General features: G+C 35.9%; 1 protein-coding gene across 5 annotated transcripts; it reads right to left on the minus strand.

Annotated features, from left to right (window-relative positions):
* Positions 1–278: 278 nt before the first annotated feature.
* On the minus strand, positions 279–24505 carry LOC131627716 (probable leucine-rich repeat receptor-like serine/threonine-protein kinase At3g14840). Of its 5 annotated transcripts, none has more exons than XM_058898568.1 (24): positions 24197–24504; positions 23756–23906; positions 23426–23497; positions 23227–23298; positions 22964–23035; positions 22775–22846; positions 22579–22650; positions 22411–22482; positions 22251–22322; positions 22079–22153; positions 7499–7570; positions 7225–7296; positions 7033–7095; positions 6781–6843; positions 6664–6699; positions 6498–6535; positions 3599–3984; positions 3170–3368; positions 2930–3079; positions 2508–2629; positions 2183–2393; positions 1828–2065; positions 1521–1671; positions 280–988 (listed from the first exon to the last, which is right to left on the minus strand). In XM_058898568.1, the coding sequence occupies exons 1-24, from the start codon at positions 24291–24293 to the stop codon at positions 590–592; spliced, it is 3027 nt and encodes a 1008-aa protein (XP_058754551.1). In that variant the 5' UTR covers positions 24294–24504; the 3' UTR covers positions 280–589. The 5 variants fall into 5 exon arrangements, with proteins under 5 accessions (XP_058754554.1, XP_058754551.1, XP_058754552.1 ...); XM_058898569.1 differs by having other exon boundaries at positions 2508–2626; positions 24197–24503; XM_058898570.1 differs by lacking the exon at positions 22579–22650.
* Positions 24506–25142: the final 637 nt, after the last annotated feature.

The raw sequence follows: 25142 nt of genomic DNA on the forward strand, positions 1-25142 counted from the left end.
TCAACTTTTTTTTAGTTCACCTCTTAAGTTAATTGCCAAGTGAGTAAATTACCCGACACATTTTTTTTTTTTTAAACATAGATTTAGATTTTGATCAATATTGCAAAAGTTTGGTCACTAAAAAGACCTCTCTAAAACTATAAAAACTATAAAGACTAAAAGATGCATAAAAGGCTGAAATGATACATTTGATATCTTTTTTTATATGGTATGATAATTCTTTCCTTTAGTGGTGCTTAATCTGTGCAAACTATATGCAAGAATAGGAAAACCAACGACTAACATGTTGCTAACATAGCTCTTATAATTTTAAGTCAATTAATTTATAACATTCAAGAAATCAACAACTTTTAATGGATGTTTCTAATATTTGAATGTCACCTTAGAGGGTCAAATCTTTTCAAAATATAGATGATGAAGCTGTTTAACTATCAAAAACCCTATGAGCACTCTACATTCAACAAAACGGATATTGAATAAACACGACACTTAGAATGACAATGAGATTTATAAATAGGGACGGAGTGCTCTATTTCATCACAAGGCATATTGGCAAGACATCAAGCAGGCATATGCAATTGATAAACTCTTAATTTCTTTCCTCCCAATAGGAGGAATCAAGGTGGACTGGATAAAGGTCTACAGCCGATGAAGATGCAGCCGTCCATGGCCCATCAATTGATAAACTCTGACTTTGTGTTTGTGACTTACTTTTCTCATTTTCTTCAATCTGATAATAATACTTCCTCATTACTTCAAACTTCTTTTCATCCAATACTTCACTTGAATCTGCAACGAATTCTGGAACCACGGTCCTACCTTTGAGCATACTTACCACCGACGACATGGAGGGCCTAAGGTTTGACGTGACATTCGTGCATAGGAGAGCCACATTGATCATCACCATAGCTTCCTTTTTGTTGAAATCTGATCCTAATCTTCTATCAACTAGCTCCATTAAGTCACCTTTCTCTTTCATCAAATGTGCCTGTTGAAAGAAGAAAAAAAAAAAGAATAGTTTGATTTGAAACCTAAGTCATTTAGAATAGATACATTAAACTTTGAAAAATTCTTCAGAGTAATTGGTCATATTTCTGTAAAATATCTAAACCAAAAGGACGTCACTTATCAAGAAGCTTCGTGATAGTAAGATTCTAGAAAATTGCAGTAACTATGAAATGTCCTCTGCAATTACTCTTCTAGAGAGATTAAAATTATATACTTTTCCAATCCTCTTCATCGTCCAAGTGAAATGTAATATTTCAACAGAGAAATGTTCTCCTACTTTTCAAAATTAACGTTCTGTTTCTTAATTGTTAATATTTTTGTAAAAATGTTGTCTCCATGTTGGTAAGGACAAGGAAAGGGGTAGGAAAAGGTGACACGCGATTTCATTCCCTTGTAGAGTTGAATTATTACATGAAAAACGAATAACGACATATGTATGACACAAAAATGTAACTAGATAAGTATCATGGATAATTAAATTTACATGATCAGGGAGTACATAAAAAAGTTACCCAATCAAGAAGATAGAATGTTTCCTCCTGTGACCGATAAAGGGTGTTGCTCCTTCCACTAACGATTTCCAAGGCAACAACTCCAAAACTATAAACATCTGCTTTGTCCGTCAAATAACCATGCATTGCATATTCAGGAGCCATGTAACCACTACATAATTGAAACATATCATTGCAGCAATTTGATATTAGTATACACAACAAGATATCAAAACTATTATCACAAAGATATCATTTGAATTGAACTTGATAACTTTTTGGAATACTTTTTAATAAACTCAGAGAAGGCAAGAAATCAGGTACTCACTATGTCCCCGCAATTCTAGTGCTAATGTGAGTATTGTCCTCGTCATCAAGCCTGGCTAAACCAAAATCAGATATCTTTGGTTTGAGATCTTTATCAAGCAACACATTAGTGGCCTTGATGTCCCTATGAACAACCTTCAGTCTTGATTCTTCATGAAGAAATGCCAAACCACTAGCAATACCAACACAGATCTTCTTCCTAGTTGACCAATCTAGTTTTATTTGGTGTTCCTCGGGACCTTTATTTGTTAATGTAATAAAAAATCAGAACAAGATACCACGTGGAAACGTGCTAAGTTAAAAAACGTGAACTATCACATAAATAGCAGCCGAAGTAAACAATGTAGGGAAGTTACCAAATAAAGCACGGGCAAGACTATTGTTTTCCAAGTATTCATAAATCAGCAACAACTGATCTCCCTCCACACAACAACCATAGAGTTTAACAAGATAAGGGTGTTGCAAAGCAGAAATCATGCCTATCTCATTTAGAAACTCACGATTCCCTTGCTTTGATTTAGAAGAAAGTTGTTTGACTGCTATCAATGTCCCATTGGGTAAACATCCCTGCATTTTGAGGAATGTTGATTTAGAAGTAGAGAAGTGATTTTCTCAAAAATACAAGTACAATTAAAATAAAAACATGACACCCAAGAGGAATTGTTATATTATGCAAAATACCTTGTACACTGGACCAAATCCTCCTTCTCCAATCTTATTTGAAATATCAAAGTTATTTGTAGCTGATTTGATGTGTCTTAAGGTAAATAGATCCGTTTGAAGGTCTAAACTCTTCAGCTCTGCTAGTTGAAGTAAAAGAAGAATCAAAGGTAGCTTGAATTAATAACTTACACATGGACCCTCTGCATCAACAATCTATTTCTTGAAAGCTTGCAACTTTCTTTTCATCAAATTAGCTTGAACTAACGCATGAATACTAAAACTAATCTCGTGTTCCATAACATGATATACTAATAAAAGTGTATCCTCAAACTCATTCGGTTACACAACATGAGCAAGTTTATCTCGTATCACTTGAATAATTCATGTGTTGGCAAAAAGTTTTATAATAATAGCAACAAAAGAAATTTCTTTGTTATCACCTTTTGCTAAAGAGTTTTTCTTTCCAAAACATCCTTTCCGCCAGAGTATACCGAATACTAGAATGATAATAATTGTTGCTGCAACCACACTTCCAACCACAGCTCCAGCAGGTTTGCTTCTATGGGTTCTAGGGCTTCTAGGTGGAGAGTCTGCTTGATTATTATGATGCAGTACATTTTCAATGTTAGAACATAACATGGAGATGGCATAAGATTAGAAAGGTACAAAGTATAACCCACCAGATTCCACTGATATAGCTGATATAAGAGGACCATATACGGATTTATCTGGGAGATACTGTGTCCCTTTTCCAGCCCAATACAATCGGATCTCCAAAGTATTACTAGAAACATTAACATCTTTGAACTGTTTTGTGACTTTCTTACCAACTCCCCCAGCTTCTTCGGCAATATTGAAGTCTTTTTGCACGCGCATTCCCTGCAACATTCCAATCACAACCATAATGTACCGTGATGATTACAACCTACAAATTTTTTAAATGTCATTTATTTTATAAATAATGGCAAACAAGTGAACTGCTAATTAGAAAAATATTCAGTTGTTAGTGCGATATTTTATATATTTTAATTGGAAAAATAGTTCGCCAATGTCCCTATAGTAACCTAGTGATCACTTGACGATTGAAAGAAAATTGTTAAACCGTGTACCTGAAGATAGATATCAAATACACGCCTTCCAAGACTACCATAAGTTTGATTGTCTGTGAATATTATTTCAGCAAAATGAAGATTTATTGTGTAGCTTCCATTTGCGAGGCAAAACCCATAATAAGTCAATGAAATAGGAGAAACACGTGCAGTCATGTACAACTCAGCATCCACCATAGTAAGTTTAGAGATATTTGCCGGAGTATAAGTGTTTCCAAATGTTCCACTATCAATGAATTTGCCAGTGCTGCTAAATGCCCACTTTGCTGTTGGACTGTCCTTGCCATCGAATCTGGCAGGTCCAGATGAATCTTGATCATCTTCATAATTTGTTCCGTTGACTTTTTCTTGATTTCCCCCACAATTTATATGAAGGGAGTAAAAGTCTGGGTTGTGTAGATCATGTGAGTAACATTTGAATATTAAAGAAACTAAAAAAATCAAATAAAGAAAAATATGTTCCTTGAAATTTTAGTGTTAGATACTCTCTCTCTTTTAGTTTTCATGTTTATCCCCCACTGCAAATGTAGATGAAAGGAGGGAATCACGGAGGGTTACATACTCTAGCTAGTCAAGCAAAAATCATGATTTACTCTTGCTGGAAATTTTCATATACACACAGCTTGTTGTTGGCCTTTCTCTTCAAACTAAAACTCCTTGAGGAAGTATTCCAACCAAACGAGTACATTTTGTTTCTTACTAATGACATGGTCACTTATTTTGCCTCTGCGTTGAATCGCGTGATTACATTTTGTTTATTACTTTTAAAATATCAAGTTTCCTCCAAGAAGAACTCAATACCCATAAATAGATCGTTTACCAATGCATGATTATGCCCAATCAGTATATGAGTAATCAATTATCTAAGTATGTCCTCTATCTTCATAATAGAGACGATTTTCAATAGCATTTGTATGTATTTCAGAATCTGAATTATAGCTCTTGTTTGAGCCACTACACTCTGCTTTTGACTCCTCCATGTAACAAGATTCCGACAAAAGTAGGCTTTCACATCTCTTAAACAGTAGAGTCATATTCCTGCAGTGACTTTGAGATACTATAAAACTCACTCTACAATTTGAAAATAATTTTCTCTACTCACCACACTAACTGCATCAGCCAAATTCGGTCTAGTGTGTCTCAACTCTCAAGTAAATCAACTTTTTTAATAATCTTTGATATTGTACCTCATATAGTTCATCTTGTGATTTTGCTCAAGGGGAACTATTCAAAATATTAACATTTATAATTATTTTCTCTGTAACACCGACACCTCTAAAAAATACGTGTTCGTGTCGAACACCTACCCTGACACTTGTGATTATATTTAATTTATTCATTTTTTTTATATTAGTACGAAATTGCTGTCTCAGCTTCGGTGTCATGTTCGGGGTGCCCGTGTTTTATGGGTTATTTTATTAGTATGAGGCTCATTAAATAAGTCCATTAGGTTTAGGTTTATTTCTATTTAATCTAATTTATTCTCCTACTGAAGTTTCAACTTTGAAATATATGAAAATACTTTTTCTACAGGAACACTTGCATGTTTGCATTCAAGCTTGTTTCTTTTCATGCAATATCAAAATCTTATTGTAGCTATTGATTCTGTGAGAATTCCATCATTTATTGAAGAAGTATTGAAATGTAAAAATTAAACCCAAGCTATGAGTGAGAAAATGAAAGCTCTTGAGGAAAATAATACTTGAGAAACTATTGAGAGGCAAGAAGCCAGGGGGATGCAGATAGCACCCTTGGTCGTTACAAGGCAAGACTAGTGACAAAAAGTTATACTCAGACATGACATTGATTACAAGGAGACATTTGCACCCGTGGTTGAAATCTTACTATCTGTTAGAATTTAGGTTGGGTCTAACTCATCCCTACATAACCGGCTTGTAAGGTGAAGATGATCCTCACTTATAAACAAAACACAGACCATATATCTAAGCAATGTGAGACTAAATCCAGCCCTCCAAACGCAACACAATGAAGGTGTTAGGGTTGAAATGAAGGAAAGCCAAAGTGCCGCAGTTAAGGCGACTAGGGACAGACCGCAATTAAGACGAAAATTCCAACACACTCCCTCGCGTAGATGATGCGGGAAGTCCAACAACAGATATAGGATAGACTCTGATACCATCTCAAAATTTGGGTTGGACCTAACTCATCCCTGCAAAACTGGCTTGTAAAGTGAGGATAGTCCCCACTTATAAACACAACACATGCCAAATCTTTAAGTAATGTGGGACTAAATTCAGCCCTCCAAACCCAACACAATGAAGGTGCTAGGGGCTGCAATGAAGGCAAGCCAAAGTGCCGCAATTAAGGCGGAAATTCCAACACTATCTCTTGTTGTTTATTCTAGATGAGAATTACAACAATTTGACGTTAAAAATGCGTTCCTACATGGAAACTTAGAGGAGGTCTGTATGGAGATTTACTCGGTTTTAGTACCGCGGATGAAGCCAACAAAGATTAAAGAAGGCTTTATATGGACTAAAAAAGTCCCCTCGTGCGTCATTTGAAAGATTCACAAAGGAAATATTGTAGTCCCCTCGTGGCACGTATGAAGGCGGCGGCGCTAGCACTGTTTTTTGGGGGTTGGCTCGGTTTTTTGTGGCGGTTTTGATGATGTGGTAGGTGGGATGTAAGGAGTGACAAGGAAAGTGGATAGACCGGGAAAACATTGAATACGGTTGCCTTTCAATAGACTCCGGATACCAAGTTGAATGAGAAAAAATGAGGGAGGAATATGGTGAAACCGTACCGTCTAAACTACACTAAAGAGATTCTATTATATGCACTTAGAAACAAATCAATATACAGTAAGTATCATTAACTACAATAGAATATGATATTCCTATATTTAAATATCAACAGTCACCATGAAGAAACTCACGTTCGGGACATTCAAAGCGCAAACACGAATTTGTTCCTCTGAGATAATGATGTAAGAAACAGAAAAGTTAGCATGATTAGTAAAATAAGATTCATCACACAATATGCGCAAACATGAATATGCAATATGTATATGCATGTTTTAGTATTTATAATGTCAAACTTACATGTCATTGCGTGCCCATGAAGTAGAAAATAAGTTCCTGTGACATATTATAGAAGTTTGTTTTTCAGAAGGGTTCTTAAGTTTGCAAACAAATGCATACAAATGGAAAGATTCTTACACTCTTTCATTTTGACATATCTGACTCTCTTGATTGATGGTGAAGTTATTGTATGAAAGATCTCTATACATAAGTCATAAATTTAATTCGGAATATTATAACAATATGATGATCAGAGATAGGAAAAAGGCAAAAAGAAAAAGTAAAGTTTAGTTAGAAAAGTAAAAAGGAAACGATATAATTTTGCCACATAAATGAATTAAATTGTTAAACCTAAGGAACCATACAAGTAGTATTAGAAAGATAACTCACACATATGCATTCTTTCCCCAAGGAGAAGGCACTTGTCCAGTGAGAAGGTTTCCAGTTAAAAACCTACCATAAAAGAATCTCAAGATATTAATATACAAAGACTGAAAGTTGAAACTAGACTTGTACGTGCAAAGAAGCCAACAGATGTGTGATTAAAAAGTACTCCAAGAAAAACTATGATAAGTTTCATACACGAAATTCAAACTGTCCATGTCAGCATAGCTATCCGGAATCGTTCCATTTAATTTGTTAAAGCTGAGATCTCTGAAAGGGATACCACATTGAAAATATGTTAAAATGATACAGAGAAAATTTGTAAGAAAAAAAATTCCTGCATTCTAATAGCTGGAGATATAATTTTAAAACACAAAAATGTCAAAGACTAAGAATAAGTTAAATTTGTCAAAAAAAAAAAAACTTCAATGGTTAGTAATAGTCAAACAAAATGTAGCAAGTATGCCATTACAAGTGTTTCAATGCTGTCATATTCTCAATAGATTCGGGTAGGTTTCCATTGATGTTGCAATTCCTCATAACCCTGCAAGACAACAATATGTTATGAGTAACTTTTTTTCCACATCTTTCTTTTGTCTTAAATATCTTTTTGATCCCTTTACTTATTTATAAGATACTATTTGGTTTTTTAACTCTATATTGGATTGAATTGGTCTTTTTCCTTACCTCTGTTTTCTCACATTGTCATACCTACATGTGGATCTAACAAGCTATATAAGTCAACTTTTTTTTTTTATTTAGTAATCATTTCAGTAACCTAAAAAATTAAAGGTAATTTTCTTTCTCTCAAATCATCCTAACAACCACCATTGTAGGGACACTACTGCCAATCTTTGCATTAGAAAGATATCACTTTCATTTCAAACAACACTTTTGATTTTTATATTAGACCTAACTTATTTTTATAAAATCAGCTTAAAATATGAGGGTGCTACTTTTAATAAAATTTATTCAAATTTTATCTTTAATTTATGTGGGATTTGATTTTTTCAACACATCCTCTCACGTTCAACACTATTAAACTTGGTGCATAGATGTGAATGATGAATGACCTCAAAATTGGCTTTGTTGCCATCCAAGTCTCGCGTAATTAAATATAAGGTTTGACAAGAGTTTATAAAAAGAGACACCCTTACAAGGATGAGTTAGATATAATATAAAAATATATAATGATATGAGAGTTCATCGATTCAAGTCGCTCATAATTTAGATTCACACACCAAGTCCAATAAATAGTATTGGCGTGAGGAATGTATTGGGACAAACCTAAATCACAAAAGTTAAAAATAAGGCTTGACAAGAGTTTATAAAATGAGACATCCCCCACTTTACAAACTGGTTTTGCAAGATGAGTAAGATTTAAAAACATAATAAACACAATTTTTTTTTATAAGCAAAGGAACATATAAGAGCACAAGGGATGCTAACCCAAAAGCAAACAAAGAAAAGGAAGATGGAAATAAAAAACTACCACCCCCACCAACCAACAAAAACTATATAACCCCAATACAAGAGGCAGGATTAACACACCAATCCGAACAAACAAGATTGTCACCCGCCTTAAAGAAAGTGAAAAACCATTTCCAAGTTAACAATTTAATCATCCCCAAAGTATCGATATTGACCAAAACCCCTCCATTAAAGAGGATTTCATTCCTACAACACCAAATACTCCAACAAAAAGTCAAACCAAAAAGTCATCTAGTGTTCACAACAAAAAGAGACTTACAAGAAACCTCAAGAGCAATAAGACGGTCAAAGATATTACCGGAAATTGCATAAACATCAATACGAAGCCAATCCAAGAAACTACTCCACCAACCTAAAGTCACCGAACAATTCCTAAAAAGATGATTTGTATCCTCCTCTGCCGACAAACACAAAGGACAAACCAAATTATCCGGGCCGAATAAAATACCCCGAGATGCCAAAGCCATCCTAGTGAGAATCTTATTCAAAAGTAGCATCCATCCAAAGATAGACACCTTACTCGGAATCTTAGTCTTCCATAAACAAGATAGCTCCTTAGAAATGTTTTCATCCAAGCCATGACCCCAAGACTCACCTTCCATAATCATCTCATAAGTTGCCTTAACCGAAAAACCCGTAGGATTCTTCCACCAAACAAACAAATCCGAAACTACAATCACGGGCTGCAACGAATTGATAAGTCTCAACAAATCCACAAGAGGCTCCCCATCATCATCATTAGAAAAGCCTTCGCGAAATTTAATAAACCTAACCCAAGAACCATTGTTCCAATAACCGTTGTCACAAACCTTAGTAGAAGAAACTTCAGCATACAAAAACAGAGATGGAAAACGGTTGCAAATCGGGTACCCTCCCACCCCCCGATCTGCCAAAAAATCAATACTCTCACCATTTCAAAGTTTACAAGAAACAGATGAAGGAAACCAATTTTTCAGCGGATCCTTTCCCGCCGATCCCACTGAACAAACATCTTTCCACCAAAGAGAAACCATATTTCTTTTATGTATCACCAAATCTGAAAGCATTGCCCTCCTAATATCACTGTACCTGCAAGAAAGAAAGCATTGCCCTCACCTCCTCCTCAGAAAAAGGAATCTCCAGATTTAAGGATTCAACTTGAGAAAGTTGAGGAAACTCAACACCATCCAACTTGGGCCGCAAAAGCATGGTCTCGGAGAACCTCTTCTCAAAATGACTCCTAATCTCCCCTTTAATAAAAAAACGTCATCAATCCACCCTTCCTCCGTACTTAACCTTACTAAGGTGTTTCGGCTAGCAGTTGCTTTACCGCTTTATGAAAAAACCGGGAATTAGAATCTCCATCCTTAAGTCAAAGAGACCTAGCCTTTTGTCTGAGAATACTTTCCTTAAAACGAACCGCATTCCAAACTCTACTAGAAGCCAAAGATCTTTTAAAGGCCAAAGATTCTAAATCCATAGGATTCCCCCCACCATGACAAAGTCAAGAGCATTAAGATCCTTGAAAGCCCCATCCACCTTCAAATTCAAATAACCAAAAACCTCACGATTCCACTTCTTCAACTTCTCTCTTAATCTCTTAAAATCTTCAACTTCTCTTTAAAGGAATAGAGAGTTTTTCTTCTATCGTAGCCATTTGTCAACAATTTTCCGTAAAATCAAAAAACTCCTCATAAAAATTCATAAAACAAAACTAACAAAAATCACAACACTCATTTCCTAAATTTCATAACAATAATGAAATAAAATCAACAAATATCATCACACTTATTGCCACCCTTTTTATCACTTCAAAATAAACCTCAGTATAAAAAGAACATACTCCATTGCCAAATCTAAACCCCTCACTTTCAAAATCAACACGCCTATTGCCAAATCCAAACTCCCTTTTTTCTAACATAAAGAAAAATCTATATCAAATTGGTGATAATGGGTTTGTGTGGTTAAAAGTTTAAACTTAAAAATAAATTCATTGAATTTGCATCATTCCAGCACCAACGTGTGTATATTCAAAAAATTTTTGAATTTTTTGTTCACATTTTTGAGTTATTTTGGGTATGGTTCTTGGAATTGGATGAGTACATTTGTTGATGGTTAGTTATTTTAATTTTAATATTGACAAGAAAAATTGACAAAAGACATGTGGCGTTAAAAAATTTATATCTTTGGTAACTCCTTTGCCACATGTTTCCCATATCAACGAGGTTAGTGTAATTTTAACGGAAAAGACCAACTTGGTCCAGTTTGTAGAACCAATTTGAATAAAAAATTAGCTAAAGGACAACCTAGCACCTTATAGATACTTATGCAACATTCTCAATCTACCTTCAAATAATTTAAAAGACCCTCAAATTTCTAAATTTTATCTTTTTTAAAAGGATCCTTGCTAAAGAATTTTGTGAGAGTTTTGAAAAACTCCACTCTATATAGCATATTTATAGTTGAGATATGATATTGTTTTATTGAGCCAAAACTGATGGCACACTTTGTTTTGTCTATATAGGACATGTTATGAGGTTTGGGAGAAGGTTAAAAACCTCTAAGCAAACGATATTCAAAGATTGAATGAATTGGTTCGCAACTTGGTCACTCTTTAGATGAATGACCAAGACTCATTAGAATATTTGACTCGTGCTCAGTCCATTATTGATGGCCTCAAACTTACGCTGGTTAGTGATGATATTACGAAGGTATTGGACAAGCTTGACTATATATTCATTTTTGTTATTCATGGTCTCCCTATGGTAGAAGAGCTAATAGATAGCCTTGTCCGAGTATCCTTATCAAGTGATGACACTCATACTACTCCTGAGTCCTCTGCTTTTTTATCTAACTTCTGTAGTGGAGGACGTAGTGGACGTGGTCGCGGTTGAGGGCGTAATAGAGGGGATAAAAGTAACTTCTTTTGTACTCATTGTGAGAAATATGGGCACACTCAAGATCGGTGTTTCAACTTACATGACTTCCCCAACAAAACTGCTAATGTTGTTGAAACCTCTACAAACCTTAAGTCAAAGGGTGAACTCGAAACTACTTTTTCTGCTGAAGGGTATAGGAGTATTTGAAGTTGAAGGAAGCACAAAATGCCACCTCCTCGGCCATCATTCAATATACTGATAATTCTACGGTTTGTTTCTCTCACTCTACATCTACTGGATGGGTTATGGATTCTGGTGCTTCAAACCATGTGACCGGTAATGCCTCACTTTTCTCTAAATTATCACCACAAAAATATCCACATTATGTTACTGTTGCGGATGGATCTAAAGTTGAGGCAACTGGTGTTGGACAAGTATCACTCATTCCCTCCCTCTCTTTGAACTCTGTTTTATGGATTCCTAATTGTCCTTTCAATTTGATTTCTATAAGCAAATTAACCAGCTCTTTAAATTGTGCCATAACCTTTACTTCTATATCCTTTTTGATACAAGATTGGAGTACGGGGCAAACAATTGGAAAGGCAAAATTTATGTCAGAAGAAACAATGATCAAGTAGTAGAAGACCCAATTCCTCAGCTCAGCCAAGAATCTGAACCGAGTGAAAGTCAACCGACTCAGACAGGTAAATCTTTCCTTGATCCTAATTCTCTATATACCGACCTTGATGTCCCCATAGAACTTAGGAAACAATATACTGATCTTAATGTTCCCATAGCCCTTAGGAAGCCAGGTAGGCTATGTACTAGGCACCCCTTATCTAACTTTGTATCTTATTCAAATTTGTCTCCCTCTTTTGCTACATTTACTTCTAATCTATCTAGTGTCAAAATTCCTAGGAATGTACAGGAGGCTCTAGAAATTCCAAAGTGGAAGGAAGCTGTCATTGAGGAGATGAAAGCTCTTGAAAAGAATAAAACTTAGAGTGCCACAACTCTGCCGGAAGGTAAAAGAACTGTGGGATGTAAGTGGGTGTTCACAATATAGTACAATTCTGATGGATCAATCGGAAGGTACAAAGCTCGATTGATTGCAAAAGGATTCACTCAGACCTATGGCATAGATTACTCAGAGACCTTTGCGCCTGTTGCAAAGCTTAACACAAACACAATACTCTTATCCCTTGCTGCTAACTTAGACTGGCCTCTCCATCAGCTAGATGTCAAAAATGCATTTCTCAATGGTGATTTAGAAGAAGAAGTATATATGGATTGTCCTCCATGTTTTGAAGAAACCTTTGGGTCACAGGTGTGTAAACTGTTGATATTTGTAAATATATAGTGTTAAGAATATTTGTATATAGAATAGTCTCACATCGACTATATCATGTCATTAGATGTAATCTCTCTATATATAATAAAGTCTCCGTAGTGCTTTACAAAACACACGGTTTATTCAAATGCCTCTTAGTCTTTCGTATCTTAACATGGTATCTAGAGCCTACTAAGAGGAAATTCTTTGCCGTGTTTTACCCGGTTGACCTACTGTCTTCCGGTGAGAAATTTCCTTCTGCAAACCGTGTCATCATTCCGGTTTGCCTTTTTTTTCGGCGTCCACTTTGTTATTGTTCATCACGCGCACTATTCACTGCGCCGCTACTGTTCATCGCTGCGACATTGTTCACCGCCGCGGTACTGTTCACGAAAAAAAAATTCCTTCCCCGCTCGATTTTGTCCCCTGATCACCGATCTGATCTCTGTTTTTTCTTCCGAATCGCGAAAATCTGCCCTCCAGTTCAAACAGCCCCGTTCTTGTTAACTTGAAGCTATGGGAGACGCTGGTTCTGTCTCGTTTACTAAAGTTCCGCTGATCCCATGTGAAAAACTAACAGGATCAGCCAATTATAACATATGGGCTCGTGCTGTCGATATGTGGTTTCACGGTCAGGGATATGAAGAGCACCTAACCACAAAATTGACTGTCGTTGCAGCCGACAAACTCGTTAAATGGAAGAAAAATGATGCCTCTCTGTGTACAGTGTTGTGGTTTTCCATAGCACCTAACCTCCAGGCGCAGTACCAAGCCTTCTCCACTTGTTATGAGGTATGGGAAAAGGCCAAGAAAGTCTTTTCCAACGACGTTCACTCTCTATATAGTGTCATCCACAAACTCAACACACTGAAGTTGGAAAATATGGATGTGCAAGCTTATCTGAGTAAGCTTGATGCCTTGAAAGCAAGTTACGTAACCCTCATGCCTTACGCAAAAGATGCAACAGCTCATGTCGAACAGCAGAGTAAATATTTCATGGTCATGGCACTTAAAGAACTACCATCAGAACTCGAATCCGTTCGTAATTAGATTTTATCAGGTACTATGGTTCCTAACTATGATATAGTTAGTGAACAACTATTGCGCTTGGCTACACCTCATGCGTTTGGCCCGGTTTCTCCTCCATCTATTGCTTCTCCAACACCAGGTGACACTGTTGCCCTTGCATCTCTTGGAAACAATCAAAATCGCCTTCGAGGAGGGTCATCCAACTCCAAACCTCGTCCCAAGTGTGACCATTGTAACCGGCTTGGGCATACTATCGACCGTTGCTGGAAGCTGCATGGCAAACCTCCACGTCAGGTAAATGCAACTCTAGTTGATTATCCAGATACTACACAGACTTCGCCTTCACTTCAAAATCCTACGCCAAGCTACGACGATTTTCTCAGGTGGTGTAAGACTAATCAGAACTTTGGTTCCACGGCTTCGGTTGCACACACTGGTAATTCATCTGTTTGCTTCTCTCAATCATCTCCTCTTGGTCCTTGGGTCCTCGATTCTGGTGCGTCTGATCATGTTACCGGTAATAAAGGTCTTTTCTCTTCCCTCTCTACCTCTGGTTTCTTACCTAGTATAACTGCAGCAAATGGTTCTCAAACCCAATCCCAAGGGATTGGTACTGTTCAAATCCTACCGTCTCTCTCTGTTACTTCTGTCTTATATGTACCTAATTGTCCGTTTAATTTACTATCAGTCAGTCGTTTAACTCGTGCCCTTAATTGTTCTATCACTTTTACTAATAGTACTGTTACTTTGCAGGATCGGAGTTCGGGACAGACGTTTGGCGTCGGATGTGAGTCTCAAGGCCTCTACTACTTCTCCGCGTCATCCACCACATGCTCTGCCACAGATTCTCCACTCACTATACATGCGCAGTTAGGTCATCCAGGTCTTTCCAAGCTCCAAAAGATGGTGTCCAGTTTATCTAAATTATCTAGTATTGTGAGTCTTGTCAGTTAGGGAAACATACTCGTAGTCACTTTCCCAATCGAGTCAATAAACGGGTTGCGTCCTCTTTTGCTTTAGTTCACTCCGATGTTTGGGGTCCTTCGTGTACTGAGTCTACCTTTGGATCTAGGTATTTTGTCACTTTTATTGATGATTTTTCACGTTGTACGTGGCTATTTTTAATGAAGAACAGATCAGAATTGTTTTCTATTTTTGAAAAATTTTATAAAGAAATAAGAACCCAATTTGGCTTGTCTATCCGTACCTTAAGAAGTGACAATGCACGTGAATATTTATCCCAACAATTTCAAATTTTTATGTCATCCAATGGTATTCTGCACCAAACATCTTATCCTCATACACCCCAACAAAACAGGGTAGCCGAACGTAAAAATCGGCATCTCGTAGAAACCACTCGTACCCTACTTCTCCATGGTAATGTTCCTCTCCGGTTTTGGGGGGATGCGGTGCTCACGGCATGTTACCTCATTAATCGCATGCCCTCGTCTATCCTCAATAATAAAATCCCTCACTCAATTCTGTTTCCAAACTCTCCTCTTCACCCAATTCCTCCTCGAGTTTTCGGGTCTACGTGTTTTGTACACAATCTCTTCACTGGTCTTGATAAACTATCAGCTCGATCACTAAAGTGTATCTTTTTTGTTATCATCGATCTCAAAAGGGTTATCGTTGCTACTCACATACTCTACAACGATACCTCGTATCAGCCGATGTTACCTTCTTCGAGTCTGTTCCATATTTCGAGTCCAGCCAAGTAACTCCGGAACTCTTTCAGGAAAGTACTCCTACACCTCTTCCAGTTGTCCCATTTCCCATTATCCCCCATCATTCTAGCCTTACGGTTGACACTCCCACTACTCGCCCACTTCAAACATATCAACGTCGTCAACCCACTTTTGTCGTACCTATTCCTGAGGCAGTACATGTCCCTGAGGTCATTGCAGACTCTCCTCCGACGCCTCCGCCATCACCGGATCCGATCTCGCAACCTGAGTCCGATCTTTCGATTGCTCTTCGAAAAGTTATACGTCAAACACAAAATCCTTCTCCACATTATATTGATTTATGTTATCATCGTCTTTCTCCTTTGCAGTATACTTGTTTGTCTTCTTTGTCTTCTGTTTCTATTCCTAACACTCCAGGTGAAGCATTATCTCACCCTGAGTGGAGGCAAGCAATGATTGACGAAATATGTGCTCTTCAAAGCAGTGGTACTTGGGAATTGGTTCCTCTACTCCCTGGAAAATCTTTAGTAGGTTGTCGTTGGCTTTATACAGTGAAGGTTGGTCCAGATGGTAAGATCGATCGTTTTAAAGCTCGTTTGGTAGCCAAAGGATACACTCAGATTTTTGGGTTGGATTATAGTGATACCTTCTCGCCTGTAGCCAAGATGGCATCTGTTAGACTTCTTTTAACCATTGCAGCCATTCGACATTGGCCTCTTCATCAACTTGACATCAAAAATGTCTTTTTACATGGTGATCTTGAAGAGGAAGTATATATGGAGCAACCACCTGGGTTTGTTGCTCAGGGGGAGTCCTCACATATGGTTTATAGGCTACAAAGGTCTCTTTATGGTCTTAAGCAATCTCCGAGAGCTTGGTTTGGCAGATTCAGCACTGTAGTACAACAGTTTAGTATGGTCCGTAGTGAAGCTGACCATTTTGTATTTTATCGTGACTCTGCCCAAGGGTGTATCTATCTTATTGTATATGTGGATGATATTGTGATAACTGGCAGTGATCAGCAGGGAATACTCCAGTTGAAACAACATCTCTCGAATCAATTTCAGACAAAAGATCTTGGCAAACTCCGCTACTTCTTGGGAATTGAGGTGGCCCAATCTAAAGATGGCTTGGTGATTTTCCAGCGGAAATATGTTATGGATATTTTGCAAGAAACAGGGTTGTTGAACGCTAAACCAGCTGATACTCCTATGGATCCAAGTGTCAAATTGCTACCCAATCAGGGGGAGCCTCTATCTGATCCAGGAAGGTATAGGAGATTGGTTGGAAAGTTGAATTATCTCACAGTCACTCGTCCGAACATCTCTTTTGCAATTAGTGTGGTAAGCTAGTTCTTAAATTCTCCTTGCCAAGAACACATGGATGCTGTTGTCCGGATTCAGAGATACATCAAGTGTGCTCAAGGAAAAGGTCTCGTGTATGAAGATAAAGGACATACCCATATAGTTGGATACTCTGATGCTGATTGAGCAGGGTCACCCATTGATAAGCGATCCACCTCTGGGTATTGTGTACTTGTTGGAGGAAACCTTATATCCTAGAAAAGTAAGAAACAAAATGTTGTTGCAAGATCAAGCGCCGAGGCAAAGTATAGGGCCATGGCAATGGCAACATGTGAACTCATTTGGTTAAAGCAGTTGCTCTAAGAACTTCAAATTGAAGAAGTAAGACCAATGACACTTGTTTGTGATAATCAAGCTGCATTGCACATTGCTTCAAATCCAGTCTTTCATGAAAGGACCAAACATATTGAGATAGACTGTCACTTTGTCAGAGAGAAGATTGAATCAGGCGAAATTGTTACAAGCTTTGTCAACTCCAATGATCAATTAGCAGATGTGTTTACAAAATCCCTGCGAAGTTCTAGAACTAATTATATATGTCGCAAGCTTGGTGCATTTGACTTATATGCTCAAGCTTGAGGGGGAGTGTTGATATTTGTAAATATATAGTGTTAAGAATATTTGTATATAGAATAGTCTCACATCGACTATATCATGTAATTAGATGTAATCTCTCTATATATATAATAAAGTCTCCGTAGTGCTTTACAAAACACACGGTTTATTCAAATGCCTCTTAGTCTTTCGTATCTTAACATAAACTAAAGAAGTCCTTGTACGGGTTGAAACAATCTCCGAGAGTTTGGTTTGAAAAGTTTACTCAATCTGTGAAGAAACAGGAATATACTCAAGGACAAGCAGATCATACATTGTTCACAAAGTCATGTTATAATGGAATGATAATTGTTTTGATAGTTTATGTTGATCATATTATTCTTACAAGTAATGATGAGATAAAAATGGAGAGATTAAAAAGAAACTTAGCAGCATTTTTTGAAATCAAAGACTTAGGTCCCCTCAAGTATTTCCTTGGCATGGAAGTAGCAAGGTCAAAGAAAGGAATTGTTGTTTCACAGAGAAAATATGTTCTTGATCTCCTATAAGAGACAGATATGAGTGGTTGTAAGCCTGCTGACACACCGATGGACCAAAGTGCCAAACTTTGGGAGAAAGGGGACACACCAGTTGACATTGGAAGATATCAGAGATTGGTTGGAAAATTAATATATTTGGCTCATACTCGTCCTGACATTGCTTTCTTTGTTAGTGTTGTGAGTCAATTCATGCATGCACCATATGAAGAACACCTTGAAGCTGTGCACAGAATCTTGAGATACTTAAAAGCAACTCCTGGAAAAGGGTTATTCTTCAAGAGACCAATGATAAAAATGTGGCAATTTCACAGATGCAGATTGGGCAGGGTCCATTAGTGATAGAAAATCAACTTTAGGTTATTGCACATATGTGTGGGGAAACCTAGTGACTTGGAGAAGAAAAAAAGGAGTAGTTGCAAGAAGTAGTGCTGAAGCTGAGTTTAGAGCAACTGCCCAAGGAATTTGTGAAGGTATGTGGATTCTCAGAGTCCTAAAAGAACTGAAGAAAGAGGTAGAACTCCCATTGAAATTGTACTGTGACAACAAGGACGCTATAAGCATAGTTCATTATCCGGTTCAACATTGTTAAGATACGAAAGACTAAGAGGCATTTGAATAAAGTGTGTGTCTTGTAAAGCACTACGGAGACTTTATTATATATAGAGAGATTACAGCTAATTACATAATATAGTCGATGTGGGACTATTCTATATACAAATATTCTTAACACTATATTTACAAATATCAACAAACATGATCGTACAAAACATATCGAGATCGATTGTCATTTCATCAAAGAAAAGATAGACTCTGGTACTCTCTGCTTGCCATTTATCCCTTCCAATCAACAAACCGCTGATATATTGACCAAAAGCTTGGGAAGAACAACATTTGAATACTTGATCAGCAAGTTGGGCATGATTGACATCTATGCACCAACTTGAGGGGGGGTATTTGAATATTTCTTATTTAGTATTATTTATTTTCTTATTTAAGAGTCATTATGAGTCATTATGAGTCATTATATTACTCCTAAAATAAAGGAATTGATTTTGTATTATCTCTTCTATAAAAGGAGCACTCTTTTCTTTATAATAAAATAATAGAAAATTATCACCCATATACTTTTCTTCAGTTATAAATGTTATCATCCACCATTTAATAAATATTGTCTCTCAAGATGTCACCTTCCATGAACAAGAAAGTTACTTCCTTCAAACTCATCTTCAGGTGGAGAATATAAGTAAGGACGATGAGTCTTCTCTACTTCGTGACCTTACTTTCGAACCGGAAGTTGAAACTAAAACTAGTGGTGACAATGTTGAGACTGAACTTGATTCTGGAAAAATGAAAATGTTGAAACGTATGTTGTGAATAGTGGCCGATATAGCGGCGCGATGCGGAAAAAAAGGCCAGGCCGCTTTCGGCTATATCGGTTCGGCGCAATAGGATGAAGCGGCCGCGACATTGGGTTGCGAAGCGGGTCGGAAGCGGCCGCTTTTTCCATTTTTGCGGGTTAGGTCCACTCAGTTTCCAGCAAATAGTGAAACAGGTTGAGAGAGAGAGAGAGAGAGAGAGAGAGAGAGAGAGAAGCAGTTAAACAGATCGCAAGAGAGCAGAGAGAAGAAAGATCTTGTGAAAAGCTTTCCGATAAAGAGTGAAACAAATCACGGTAGAGAGTATAGAGTAATAGCAAGGAGAGAGAACACGTTTATTTTCCTTTACTTAGGGTAGGCGGCGCTTTTGCCACTCCACGCCCTTCTCTTATGCTTATGTTATAACTTAGGGCTTGGCTCAGAATGATGGGCCCAAGTTTTTTTTATTGCTCTTTTTTTATGGTTTTTGGGTCATAAGCCCAAAAGTAGTTGTTTTATTTTCTAAACACCACTCTTCACTATTATTTGAACCCTTTTCTAAACCCCACTCTTCACTATTATTTGAACCCAAGTTTTTTTATTGCTATTTTTTATGGTTTTTGGGCCATAAGCCCAGCTGCGCCGCTCCCATTTTAGGGTTGACCGTGTCGCGCCGCTTTCCAAGATTAACAACATAGGTTGAAACTGATGTGAGATTTGGAAAGAATTTAGTAATATACAAGAAAGAAGAACATTCATGAATCTACCCATATCCAACCATAAGCCCAGCTGCGCCGTTCCCCGCTTCTGTGCCGCTCCCATTTTAGGGTTGACCGTGTCGCACCGCTTTCCAAGATTAACAACATAGGTTGAAACTGATGTGAGATTTGGAAAGAATTTAGTATATACAAGAAAGAAGAACATTCATGAATCTACTCATATCCAAGAATCCAATCCGACATTATATGAGATAACTTCTCCTGATCCTTCAAGCACTAGTGATTCAATTTTTGAATTTTCTCATGAATAAGAAACAGAATCCAACTCAGTACTACCATCACACTACAAGGATTTAGACCTTCCAATTGCCCTTAGAAAAGATATCAGAAAATGTACTAAAAAGCCATTTTATCCTATATCCAACTACCTAAGTTTTGAACAGTTTTCACCCACCCATAAAGCCTTCCTCAAGGGTTTAAACACTATAACAAACAATACCTAACTCTTTATCTGAGGCATTGTCTGACAGGAAATGTAAGAAAGGAATCTTCATATCTCAACAGAAATACATTACTAATCTTCTACGAGAGATAGGTAAGACAACCTGCAAGTACACCAATTGATCCAAGGGTAAGGTTAGGGAATGCAGAAGAAAATATTCCTGTTGATAAGGGAATGTATCAAAGATTTGTCGAAAAACTTATATACCTATCACATACTAGACAAGATGTTGCTTTTGTTGTAAGCTTAGTCAGCCAATTCATGAACCAACCAAAGGAGATTCATTTACAAGTTGCGCTCTGAATTGTGCAATATTTAAAAGGAACTCCGGGAAGAGGAATTTTGTTTGAACGAAATGGAAGTGTGAGTCTTGAAGCATATAATGATGCTGACAATGCAGGGCCAGTTGTGGATAGAAAATCAACTACATGATATTGTACTTTTTTAGGCGGGAATCTTGTGATTTAGAAGAGTAAAAAACAAAGTGTTGTATCTAGATCTAGTACTAAAGCATAATTCGGAGCAATGGGGACCTACTTTGGCTGAAAATGATATTAGAAGACTTGAAGATAAAAAGTGATGAACCAATGAGACTTTTTTTTTTTTGACTTGATGAAGTGTTTGTCAACTTCAATATGTTTGGTTCTATCATAGCCCATAATTTAGTGTAGCGTGATAGAACTAAACATATTGAAATTGACAAACACTTCATCAAAGAAAGGTTACATAGTGGTCTTATTTGCACTTCATCTGTTTCTTCTCAAGACAACCTTACAGATCTTCCAACTAAGGATCTGAACAACAATAACTTTGAAAAAATTGTTTTCAAACTGGGAATGATAGATATTCATTCACCAGCTTGAGGGACAGTGTTGTAAATAAGTTATTTTTACTATTATTAGTAGTAATTTATATTAGGGCTTTTAGTCCATTAGTTAGGCACATTAGATTAATATTCTTATATAAAGAGATTAGTACTTGTAATTTTAAGATACTTGAAATATATTATTCAGTTATAAACAGTATTTATTTATTGTTTTTATTATTAGTATTATCTTTCCCCTAATTAGTGGGATTGGTTAGTATAATTTTTTTAGTTAGGGTATAATTTTTCTTTACTTAGTGGGATTAGTTAGGGTATGGTCAGGATCAAATGACACCAAGGTGAACTTAATAACATGACATCTCCGATAATTCTTTACTGCATATTCGTATAATAAAATTTACCGTTAGATTGAAAGTTGTTAACATATAGATCATGTCTATAAAATGTAACATCAACCAGAAATCATTTGACGAGTCAACGAGATGCATAAAAACTAACGTCTTACAAAACTTCATGAAAACCATTAATTTTGATCATTCTCTATAATATATCAAATGATTTTTTATTGATGTGAAATTTTATAGGTGATCTATATAATAATAGTTTTCAATCCAACAGTGAATAAAAATGGATTTTCGAGAACTTGAAAATAAATTACGGAAAAGATAAGGGTCAAAATAGAAAAATTTGTAGTACTTAAGGGAAAGTGGATTGAGAATTTTCCAATAAGTAAAGGGAAAAAATGTATTTAAACCTCTTCTTTCTATTTCTGCAAAACGGCAAGGAATCAACTCACAGTCTGTTTAACGATATCATATTGCTAAGTTGTGGCAAGGGTGCATATTCGGATCCATTCAAATCACTAATTCTCCTGAATATCACATTTGAATCACAGCAAAATAAACATAATTAAAATGAAAGTTAAACTTCAACACTAACTTTATCATGATATAAAATACCATACGTACAATTCAATTAAGTTTCTCAAAAGTGATATTTCGGAAGGAATCGGCCCACTTAATCCACTCCCTTGAATGATTCTGTCAAAGTAAAGTGACCATTGTTTAAAAGTCAAGAAATACAAAAACAATTTGAGGAAAAATTAGTATAAAAAAGGATAGAGCATACAGTGTACTGATATTTGTCCAATTTTGAATAAAATCAGGTATCTTTCCGGACAACTGGTTGTCTGAAATTCGGCTGCATTGAAAGGGGGCGTGGAATTTGAAACATCATAAAAATATATTTTTTTATTATAGTCATAAGTAAACATCACTGAAAAAACTTGTCTCTTACAAATCTAGCAGTGTACTTAGCTTGGCCAATGTTACGGGTAGTTCTCGAGTAAAATTGTTAGACGAAAGTTGCCTATATATAATTAAAAAACAAGACAGTAAATTATGATTCTAAGCTATGGAATCAAAAGTGGACTATGAACATTGTACTTTCACATTTGAACTGAGTACATCAATTAAGGGGAAAAAATACTTACAGTGCTTGAATATGGGTTAGACTCCCAAGCTCAGAAGGAATATTTCCAGACATTTGATTGCCTGTCAAGTTCCTATCCATTTCAAGCTAAAGTTAAGTTCTACTAAAACTTTATGAATTGAACGCATACATGCTTATGTACTTATGAAATAGAATTATTTTTTGCTAAGTAGGATAACAAGTAACTCACAATTGTATCAGAGTAGATATATTAGCAATCTCCTTTGGTATTGAACCGGTTAATCGATTTCCGGAGAGAATACTATGATGATTAAGAAATATGCGATCATTAGCTTATTTTTGCATGTAACTATTACAAGTATATAAGAAAATGAATGCTAAGTCTTAAAAGAATATACTATAAGACCCATATGTCAAGATCTTAGAATATATACCTCTAAAGAACAACCCATGATTAAAAACCAGAAAAGAAAAATAAGAGACAAATCATACATGTTAAGAAGATTCGTCATGGAGCCCCATTCTTTAGGAATTGTACCGTTCAAGTAATTGCGAGAGAGATCACTTTAATAGAAGAGCAATGGCAGGAGAGAAAGAGTTTGCCATGCAAGATAAATGTGATTTAGGATATAAAACAAGTTCAATAATATTTTTTATCAGGATATTAGGAAAAAGCTTGGGAATTACATACATAATTTGAAGGTAACGCAGCCTGTTCAGTTCTGGTGGGAGAGTGCCCGGGAGATTTTGCTTGTTCAAAATTCTGTATGTTTATTTTACCATAAAAAAAAATTTTATTTAAATAAATCAATTCTAATATATTTGTTAGCCTATAGATTTAAAAGAAAATTGCAACAAGCTCTTCTACTGCTGAGAGTTTTAAGACTTGTTTTACCATTTGTCAAACATAATTTTAGCACAATACATATCTTTGACAGCAAAGACATGTAAAATAAGAAATCAAACCAAATTATTAAGACTACTGATATCAGAGGGTCGCTTCTATGGAAAATTAACTTACATTGTAACAACATGGCAGAAGTTGTCACCAGCTACAGAGCAGTTACAGGTGACATTGTTCTCTAACTTTGTAACCCAGTTGCTGCATGGATCTGTGTTGAAATTCCAATCCTTCTTACCAAGTGAGTTAGCTATATCTTGAAGAGCTTTCTCTAAATATACAATTCAGAAGCTATCAGCTAAGAACTGAAAATTTTCTAATCTTCAAACACATGTCATCAAATATATATATATATATATATATATATATATATATATATATATATATATATATATATATATATATATATATATATATATATATATATATATATATATATATATATATATGTAGACAATTTCTATAGAAATTCTGAACAAAAAAAAAACTTGAATCCTTAGATAAAGAAAATCTGGAAAAGAGAGAGAGAAATGGGAGCTATGGTAGAAATAGATATCATACTTTCATCGGGGTGAATCGTAGTAGCTCCAAAAGCTGATATAGATATGAGCCAAATGGCAATGAGTGAAAGGAAGATACACTGCGAGGAAGTGTTCATCTTAATATTAACAAGGGAAGCTCATATATATCAATAATTTAGAAGTTGAGAGTTTGAATATATACTCAGTGTTTTTAAAAGGGTTAATCCAATCCCTTAACCTATCTATGTAAAACTAATGTGATTGAGAACTTGTACATTGATGAATCAATCAACTTATTAACTACCCATAAATAAAAGAACTTAAAGTCAAGTGTATGGTTCAAAGATGTTTGATTCACATGGATGATTACCAGACATATATTTAAGGGAGGAAAGTGACATTGGAAAGATTTTGAGGAGAAGACTCAGAAAGTGCATATACAAGTCAAGCTTTTACACTATAGATATGTATGCCCCAGCCAGAATTTATAACAAACAGATAAACGTCTTAAAGTTTCAATAATTTCAGAGACTAAGATAGATAATGAGTAACAAAATGCATATAGAAGTCAAGCTTTAGACTATTCTGCATGTACTAGAGATGTATACCCCAGCTAGGAATTTTAACAAACAGATAAACGTCATTGTCATAGTAATAACCAATTCATTTTCTAAAACAATTAGTGTGTCTATATTAGTGTTAATAACATTGATACCTGTAATCGTAGAAGTAATTATGGTTTCTTTACTGTGAAAATTTTCACAGTTCCGCCGTTCACCACCGTATACTTCTCGCGCGCGCTTTTCTTCCATCGTAAGCTATGTATATTTACATTTTTCCCTTTTTTTTTAGGTTTGTAACAAACTGTCAAAAAGAAAAAGGTTGTTACAAATATAAACTTCTTTGTGAATTTTTTTTTAATAACCAAATATGAAGAAAAAAAATACACAAATAATCAAAAAAATAAAAAAATAATTATATTTTTG

This window comes from Vicia villosa, unplaced genomic scaffold, assembly GCF_029867415.1.
Source record: "Vicia villosa cultivar HV-30 ecotype Madison, WI unplaced genomic scaffold, Vvil1.0 ctg.000397F_1_1, whole genome shotgun sequence".
Taxonomy (NCBI): Eukaryota; Viridiplantae; Streptophyta; class Magnoliopsida; order Fabales; family Fabaceae; genus Vicia; species Vicia villosa.

Coding starts and splice junctions, on each gene's coding strand:
- LOC131627716 (XM_058898568.1), bottom strand. CDS start 24,293: ATGAACACTTCCTCGCAGTGTATCTTCCTTTCACTCATTGCCATTTGG. Junction 3,985..6,497: donor GCGCTTTGAATGTCCCGAAC/GTGAGTTTCTTC, acceptor TACACAACCCAG/ACTTTTACTCCCTTCATATA. Junction 989..1,520: donor CATTCTATCTTCTTGATTGG/GTAACTTTTTTA, acceptor TTCTTTCAACAG/GCACATTTGATGAAAGAGAA.